The sequence below is a fragment of the Pseudorca crassidens genome, chromosome 10 (genome assembly GCF_039906515.1).
Source record: "Pseudorca crassidens isolate mPseCra1 chromosome 10, mPseCra1.hap1, whole genome shotgun sequence".
Lineage (NCBI taxonomy): Eukaryota > Metazoa > Chordata > Mammalia > Artiodactyla > Delphinidae > Pseudorca > Pseudorca crassidens.
Genome location: NC_090305.1, coordinates 58,624,113 through 58,632,529, shown reverse-complemented (window position 1 = coordinate 58,632,529; position 8,417 = coordinate 58,624,113). Strand labels below are relative to the sequence as shown.

At 45.9% G+C, this 8,417-nt stretch overlaps 1 protein-coding gene across 4 annotated transcripts in view; it reads right to left on the bottom strand.

Moving 5' to 3' along the window:
* Window positions 1-371: 371 nt before the first annotated feature.
* The window catches only part of CTDSPL (CTD small phosphatase like), a 125,547-nt gene continuing 117,501 nt past the window's right edge, over window positions 372-8,417 (bottom strand). The window contains exons 7-10 of one of the 4 annotated variants that reach the window (XM_067753810.1): window positions 7,570-7,755; window positions 3,960-4,077; window positions 2,180-2,250; window positions 372-599 (exon numbers count right to left, since the gene is read on the bottom strand). In XM_067753810.1, the coding sequence (XP_067609911.1) occupies window positions 459-599; window positions 2,180-2,250; window positions 3,960-4,077; window positions 7,570-7,755 (516 nt within the window). In that variant the 3' untranslated portion in view covers window positions 372-458. Of the gene's footprint in view, window positions 4,078-7,569; window positions 7,756-8,417 lie in introns of all 4 variants that reach the window. The other 3 variants (XM_067753812.1, XM_067753813.1, XM_067753814.1) reach the window with 3 other exon arrangements.

Genomic DNA, 8,417 nt, shown 5'->3' with positions numbered 1-8,417 from the left:
CACCTCAGCCAGCGTATGCGAGGGCTATGGGTTTAGGTACCACACTCAATGCCTGTGGCTCTGAGGCTGTGGTTTCCTCAGGCTGCACTTGGAAGCCTGTTGGTAGGGCTGGCGTCCTTGGGGGAGGATGGTAAGCCAGACCGCTTCTGTCTGGGGAGATGAAGCCAGGGTCCTAACTCTGGGCAGAGTGGTTTCCTAGCTCCCCTTGGAGTCAAGGTCCGTGGCTCCTGAGATCCTGCTCCCATTGGCCCCTGCTCTTCAGAAGCTGGGGCACCGGGAGACCCAAGGTGCCGGTGTGAGGCTGTGCAGCTGGGAGAGAACGGAGAACAGAGTGAGGAGAGGTGCTAAGAAGCAGTCCACCCACAAGAGAGCGCAGTTTCATGTATTTATTTTTGGCAGGAAGGAAATCATTGCAAATCTCTTGACTGACAATGCTCGGCCCTGGAAACGTGCACATTCTACATGTAGTATTTCCCCAGTGATGCTGGATTGTTTACACATTCAAATGTCCAACAGAAATCCATGACTACCCAGACACCACCAGCATCTCCACCACTTGGGGGTGTGCCTGTGTGTGTGTTTGTCTGTAGAGAAGCTCCCTAGAGAATGGAACAGGAACAGATACCATCAAATTTACAGTAAAATAGGAACAGAGGCAGCCAGTTGATTTTGCACAGGTATATGCAAGCACGTCAAACCATCCACTCTTCTCGAACCCTGGCATGCCAACTGTCCATCACAGCACCTTTAAAAGCAGAGGCACAAACGTCACGAGTGTTTGACCATAGGGCTGTGCAGTTCTGGATTTTATGAGAAAGCCATCTTTAATACACAGGGTCATAAAAATGTTGCCAGGTTATAGACTTATACAGATTTCCTTTTTATACAAGTTCAAATGCTGCAACCATGACAAATCAGTGTCATTAGGGCATCCTCATGTCTCCAAAATCATCTCATCAAAATTGCACCACATCAAAGGAGTTTCCCCGTCAACCATCAGCTATGACACGTGGTGCTTCTTTTTAGGATACAGATGCATTGTTTACAAACAGCTAATGGGTGAAACCACGGACCAACACGTAGGATTCCAGAGCAATGGAAGACAGAGTAGTAACAACCTCAGGTGTGCCTGGGCACCTCCACTCAAGGCCCGGCCAGAGATGTGATAACATCATAGTCCACGAGCCACAGAATCCTGTTCCAGATCTTAATGTAAAAAATATTTTTCCAGGAGACTATATTTTAACCTGGTACCGAAAGGACCATGGAAACTCAAGAGGTCAGATTTCTCATTTGGCTAAAGAGTTGGGGGGTGTTTTGGTAACAATGGGAAGTATATGGCACAGAGAAATAGCTGATAGGTTTCATTAGGTTTTAAAGCCCACAATTTAATAAAAGGTAATAATTAAAAACAATACCCGTATTTACCTTAAAAAACATAAACCCCGAACATTCATCTCATTTCTTGGCCTTATGTTAGAATTCTATTGCTTCATTTACATGTAGATGATTAAAAATATATATATCGATATAGATATTTTGATTATGTACATAAAGCAGAATCAAGGGTTAAAATAAGAACGGAATTTTGGAGTGGGGTCAAATAAGGTGCACAGAATCCAGAACGCTCCGAGGGCCCGCTGCCCTCCTGAGACGTTCTGCGTCTGTGGTGGCAGGAACTGGGTTCCACCCCCGGCAGCTCTGCACTGGCTCAGTGCAATGGTGCTCACGGTTTCAGGAATGACCAGGTGAAGTGTCTGGCTCAAGCCTGCCAAGTGTCTTCACTCCATCGGAAGTGGGGCACGACTCCTAGGTTTGATTCCCCTGGAATATTCTAGGATTTCAGTCCTCTCTGCCCCCTATTCCAAATAAGACCTTGGGATGCCAACAAAGAAGGGGGCACAGGTGAGGTTCTAAGGCTCTCATCAGGACTGATTTCTGTGTGGATGTCAGCACATGTCAGACACTTGACTGCAACATTCAAGACATTTAAGGCAGTGGGTTCTTTTAATGACTAGTTTTCCAAATCAAGGTGTATGGCATGTGCAGACCCGCCACGTAACTGTTATTTTCTGTAGTCATGCCTTGCAAGGGGCTCTTTCTATTTTAACTGGCATGTGGATTACTGGGTTTGGAACACTCAGAGCATGGGGAGACCTGGTTACCCCTGAATACTTACTTCTCTTCTGAAAGCACGGCAGTCTGCAGACCAAAGTGCTGTTGGGAGGACGTGATTGGCAGCTGGCTTCACTATTTTATGAATGAAAGCAGAAAAGAAATTTTACTTTGACAGCTCCTCGCCCCCCACCGTTTTCCAGTCTTCTTAGTGCCAGTCACTCCCACCAGAACTCCGGCCTGACCCATAGAGGACTAAGGCAATGGTGCCAACATGAAAGGGTTCTTTTAAATTATCTTTAAGAGCAATACTTTATAGACTGTCTTATTGTCAAACGAGGAACATGGCACTGCTTAAAAGATCTCACTGGGAAAGGCTGCAAAGGGAGCCCCGGCTCAGGGAGGGGGCCCTTCCTCTCCTTGGCTCTGGGCGATGGGTCCCACATCTAGATGCGTTTCCCCAACCCTCGGCTCAGAAATAGGCTGTGCTTCAAAAGAGAAGACCAAGAGATGGACTCGGGCCACATCAGCGTGGTGGTGGGTTGAGGCCACAGGTTCTCAAGAGACAACAGTCGGTTTATCAGAAACTCTGAGCTTGACTGCCGTTTGAAATGAACACCACACCAGTCAGGTGCGCTGGCCCTTTTGTCTTTGTTCCCTTCTGAACTCCCAAGGCTGGTGCCAGGGAAGGAACGCAGTCCACAGTCTGCAACGGGGTGGGACACCTATGTTTCTGACCCTGTCCAAGTCTGCAGCTTAGCAGTGAGCAGATTCTGAGCGTAGGCACAGTGGCAAAGAACAGTGTAACAGCCGCTGGTCAATTCCATTTGGTGGCAGCACGGTAGCAGCAAAGAAAATTCCCAAACAGCTCCACGGGTATCCAGCTTTTGGAAAGGACAGATTTAAAAATCAATCATCAGATTTTTTTAAAACTATCCAAGGGTTTTAGAGTTTCTTAGAACTGTTCTACCAACAACAACCAAACCAAAAACATACAGAAATATGGCAGTAGTGTGAAAGCGGAAGTGACATGATGCCACTTTTCCAGGGGAAACTGTGACCTCAAGACAAATTTGTCACCGTCAGAAACAATAAGGGTAATATAAAAGGATCTACCGTTTCCTAAAGCGTTGAGCCACACGATTGCGGATACATTCCAAACTGGGTCAGAAATGAATGCACACACTGACACCATCACAAAATCTCCTCGCAGGGGCCTGACCCTGCGGCATGCCACAGGCGGTCGGAGCAGCACACCCGCTGGGAGACAGGCTCCTATGACTCACCCCCATCCCTTACCTCCCACCTCCCTCCCACCTTCCAGGTTTTAGAAAATTGTCATATTTATCTTCTTAGAGAAGCTAAGACAATAAAAGACTAAAAGATGTCTGGAAATACGTTGTATAGAAAAATTAACTCTCAGCTTAAAATAACATTCAAAAAGGCACTTCATCCTGTAGGAAAGAGATTCTGAGTTGGGTCAGCTACTCTGAGCTGGGGTAGAAGGGGACAGGTTGTCTGCTGGAGGGGAGGACAGTTGAAAGGAAGTCTGATAGATATCAAGCTTTTTTTTTTTCCCATTTTTTTCCTTTTTGGTATGTTTTAAGAAAAGCAAATCCAGTAAAATGCATGTCCCTTTACGAAATTCGTTAAAAGAGTTCATTTTAAAATAGTTGTTTCTGTTCTTAAAAAATAAACCAGGTAGGTATGGCCACATTCGCCCCGTGGCCTGGAGTATGGCGTGTCCTCACTCTTAGCTCCTGGGGAGCTGAGGCCAGGCAGGTCCCGAGGCTGAGGTTCCAGGGTGCACAGGCGGGAGGCGGGCGGAGGCCGGGGCTACCTACTGCAGAGTCTGTGCAGCATGCTGTACACGTCGTCTTCCTGGCTCAGGCCCTCAAAGAAGGGGATGAGGTCCAGTAGCTCCGTGTCTGTCATGTCATCGAACCAGGACTGCACAGGCACCTGGAAGACAGTGCGTGGAAGGGGCAGCAGAAGTGTATCCAGGCCCGGGGGCCGCTTCTAGCCTGACTGGGTCCCTGTGCTTTAACATTTTCTTTGGTAAGGAGGATGGGTACCTGGAAATCATCATCATCATCATCATCTTGTTCGCTCTCCTGTCCCAACTAAAATCAATCTAGATCTACCTGGTTCAGGAAGGCAAAATTAAGTGTACCCACTTTGCAGGCATTTGCCTGTTTTGTTTTCCTGCCACAGAAAAGGTGGCCAGGGCGCAGAATATATAACTAGCTTAGCACCTTGCTAATTCCAAAACGCTGTTGCCATTGCATTAAACCAGCTTCTGGTACCTCAGAGCACCTGGAGCCAGAGGACACCAGCCAACACTGACATCAGGGAGCCCACATAGAGGGTACCAGAGGGCTTCCACTTAGGGTCACTGTGCCAGACTGCACGGCAAGGAGAAGTGGACCATTTCCTTCCACGCTTAGCAGAGATCAGGTAAAAGGGGAAGTATAAAATTTCAGGACATTCTGAAGCCATGGGCACGACAGCATTCTCCCTTAGGTTTAGACACAGAGGTGGGGAAGGCTGCTAGTGGGTAATAGCCAGGGGTGCAAAGAAGAGATATTAAAAGAAATTTGGGGAAGCCAAAAAAGTTGAAAAGCAGTATTTTTGACCATTTTAAAAATCTAAAGACTGCTCAGAAACATAAAAATTCAGCATGTAATTTAAAAAAGAAACAAGGTAAGGATTAACCAAAAAAATGACTACTCCTGGGGAAGGGGCAGGAATGGGGGAGAGGGCAGAAATGGACACAAGACTTCTCTGAATTTATCTTTGCTGACAGTTTTGATGTTAAACTATGTAAATGTGTTACATAATTGAAATAAAATTAAATCGTTAAGAAAAAAAGCAACAAAAGATGAACCTTAGTGTATATAAGTTTGTGACATAACCACAGAGGATTATTTCAAGTGATTTTGAAACATAGTGCTGTTTGTAGATTTCTCAAAAAAACAAAACCTCTAAATGCACTCAATTGTTTTATTATTAGTAATAATATTAAAACACTGCAATTCTGAAGCTATTAAATGTATACTATAGAATAAATCAAATCTGTAATGATGTTAGTATCTTTAGGAATCAGGAGTTTCAGCATAAGAGAAGGAGACACAAATACAAAAACAAATTAAATAAAAACCATTACAACTGAATTGGAAAAACCAATGTGAATTTATGATTTTGTTTTCATTCTAAAAATAAGTGTATTTTAGCTCTGTCCAGTAGAAAGGACTGGAAGCAAAGGACATCCCAGTAACAATGAGAACCCACCCAAACTGTGGTCTCTAGATACGATTTTCATTCTTAGGAATCAGGTTCCATAGAAAAATGGCTGATTCCAGGGCTGGAGCAAGAAATGGACAAGATGAGCTTAGAACATCTTGCTGGACCAGAAAGCAGGAAGCTATCAAAGACTATTGTTATCTGAAGGGGCATCCACTGGCCAAAGTATACAAAAGGATAATAGGTGGACTTAAGTTATAACATAAAAAAAATCCATGAGTTCATAATGGTACCTAAAAAAATTCACTGGTTACTTTTGGAGGCTTGCTAGAGCACCAACTCATGACTCTGAAAACTGCAAAATTAATGAAAAAGAACCAAGACTTTACTCTGACTTCCCTATTCAAACATTCAAAATGAATTTTAGGGTAATCAAGTAGTCAATGAGAGCAAGTTCAATTTAAAAAAAAAAGAATTCCAGCCCATAAATGCAGAAAGAATGATAGGATTCAGAAATCACCATTTTGCAATTCCTAATGAAATAGTGGATGTAGGTAAGGATCATCAACGACTGCTCACAGTCGTGAGCAGTCGTGAAAGGTCGATTGAAAATTTAAAAATGGATGGATCCGGCTGACAACACCTGAATCCAAAAATCAATTCAAAATCTTTAAAAGTGGCACAACCTGATGTCGTATGCCTCCTGATGGGATACCACAGTGAGTACACGATACCAAAGCAACGTATGGACCTTGTCTGGATTCTGATTCAAACAATCCAAATGTAAGAAAATATTTCGAGATGATAGGGAAAAGATGAACACAGACTGGATATTAGATGATATTAAGAAACTGTTAGTATTATCAGATGTGATAATGGAATTGGGATTTTTTTTTTTTTTTTGGCCACGCCACGAGGCTTGTGGGATCTTAGTTTCCGGACCAGGGATTGAACCAGTGCCCCCTGCAATGGAAGCGTGAAGTCCTAACCACTGGACTGCCAGAAAAGTCCCAGGAATTGGGATTATACTAAAAAGAACCCTTATCTGTTAGACACATTACAAAATGCATTATGTTGAATTTGATTAACTCATCAAAAGGAGCATATTTAAATATAATACATTTTGAATGTTTGTTCAAATAATGATTATACACTAATGGAATCTAGTTTGAACTCAGTTTTTGGTTATAAGTGGAGCAACAGAGTTCTGGCCTCAAGGAAAGGACCCTGTTTGGGCTTTTGTTGAGTCTGAGAAACATGGGCTTGGGAGAAACATCCTCTCCAGGGCCTGAGCTGAGGCCTGGCATGGTGGCCACCATGGAGGGGTGAGCAATCACCAATGGGGCTGGTCTCTCTTCCCCTGGAAATGAAGGGCGGGCAGCAGGAGGGCGTCTCTCCTGCTCTGAGTCATGCTGCACCCAGAGAGTCGGCACTGGGAGCTGCCACACTCCATGGTTTTTGTTTTGTTTTGTTTTTGCAGTACACGGGCCTCTCACAGTTGTGGCCTCTCCCATTGCGGAGCACAGGCTCCGGACGCGCAGGCTCAGTGGCCATGGCTCACGGGCCCAGCCACTCTGCGGCATGCGGGATCTTCCCAGACCGGGGCACGAACCCGTGTCCCCTGCATCGGCAGGCGGACTCTCAACCACTGCGCCACCAGGGAAGCCCTCCATGGAGTTTTATGTAGGAAATGTTCCCGTTGTCTACTTTTTAGACATCATTATGAGGTCGTAAAGCCTGGCAGTCTGATCTGAAGACCTCATTGAAGTGCTATTCATTCTTAATACTTCTGTTGAAGAGGTCACCCAGGCCTTCTAAGTCTACAGGGGTCATGAAGTCCTGGGCAACAGCCAGCTCCAGGAAGCTAATGACAGAACCTTCCCGGTCACAATCCTAAAGATGCTAAGGAGATACAGGCTCATTGAGCCTGCAAGCTCTGCTCTAAGTGCTTTTCACGTACTGCCACCCAATCCTCCAACAATCCTATGAGATCAGCATGCTTATACTCCCCATTTGACAGACAGGACAACTGAAGCTCAATGGGCATAAATAACTTGGCCAATGTCATGTAATTGCTAAGTGGCAGAGTTGGGATTTCACCAAGGAAAAGGCCAAGAAACCCCGCACAGGGGCTTGAAGGTACAAAAGTGGTTCTGCCTGGCAAGAGAGCTCAGATGGAGCTCTGCGTCCTTTTGCTTTGGGGCTACTTACTGCATTCTCAGGATGGAAGATGTACGAGGCAGGAGAATTGTCCACGATGATCACTTTGCTCAGCTCCCGCCCAAGGCGACTCAGGTCTTTCACATAGTTCCCTCGATGGAAAACACATGATTCTCGGAAGAGCCGGGCCCGGAACACACCCCAGCGGTCCAGCAGGTCAGCCACAGGGTCTGCGTACTGGAAAGCAGGTGTTACAATGAAGCCTGGGCGCCTGGAAGAGCCCAGAAGCCCTGACCTCCTGCAGCAAGATCCGTACTACTTTTCTAAAAAGGGATTTAAATAACTGGATGTGTTTCAAGATCCTGGTTATTTCCCTGACACCCTGGATTCTTCCATTTCTCTCACTTCTCATATCCAATCCATCAGAAATTCTTGTCAGTTCCAGCTCCAAAAATATCTTGAATCCACCTGGATCTCTCTGTATTGTCACTGCCTCGTCTGGGCCTCTGTAGTCTCTGGCCTGTGGTGGCTGTGTGAGCCTCTAGAATAGCTTCCCTCTTCCCCTTGGGCCTCCTTTCCACCCCTTCACCCCACAGCTGTCAGAGCGGCCGCTGGAAGACATCTGCCACACCACATCACTCCCTGCACTGTCTTCCCGTCGCATTTGGAACGAGGCCCCCTGGTCCCTGCCGGATCCTGTACAGCTGCAGCCACTTCTCAGCTCCATCTCAAGTCACTTGAGCCACACTGGCTTTGCACATGGTCAGGACCTTTGCACCAGTGTCCCCTCTGCATGGAACACTCTCTCCCCCGCTCTCTGTACGAACTTCTCCTTCTGTCTCCTCCTTTTTCAGATCTTGTCTTCCCTTATCACCTACCCAGCCCTTCCTCTCTGCCTA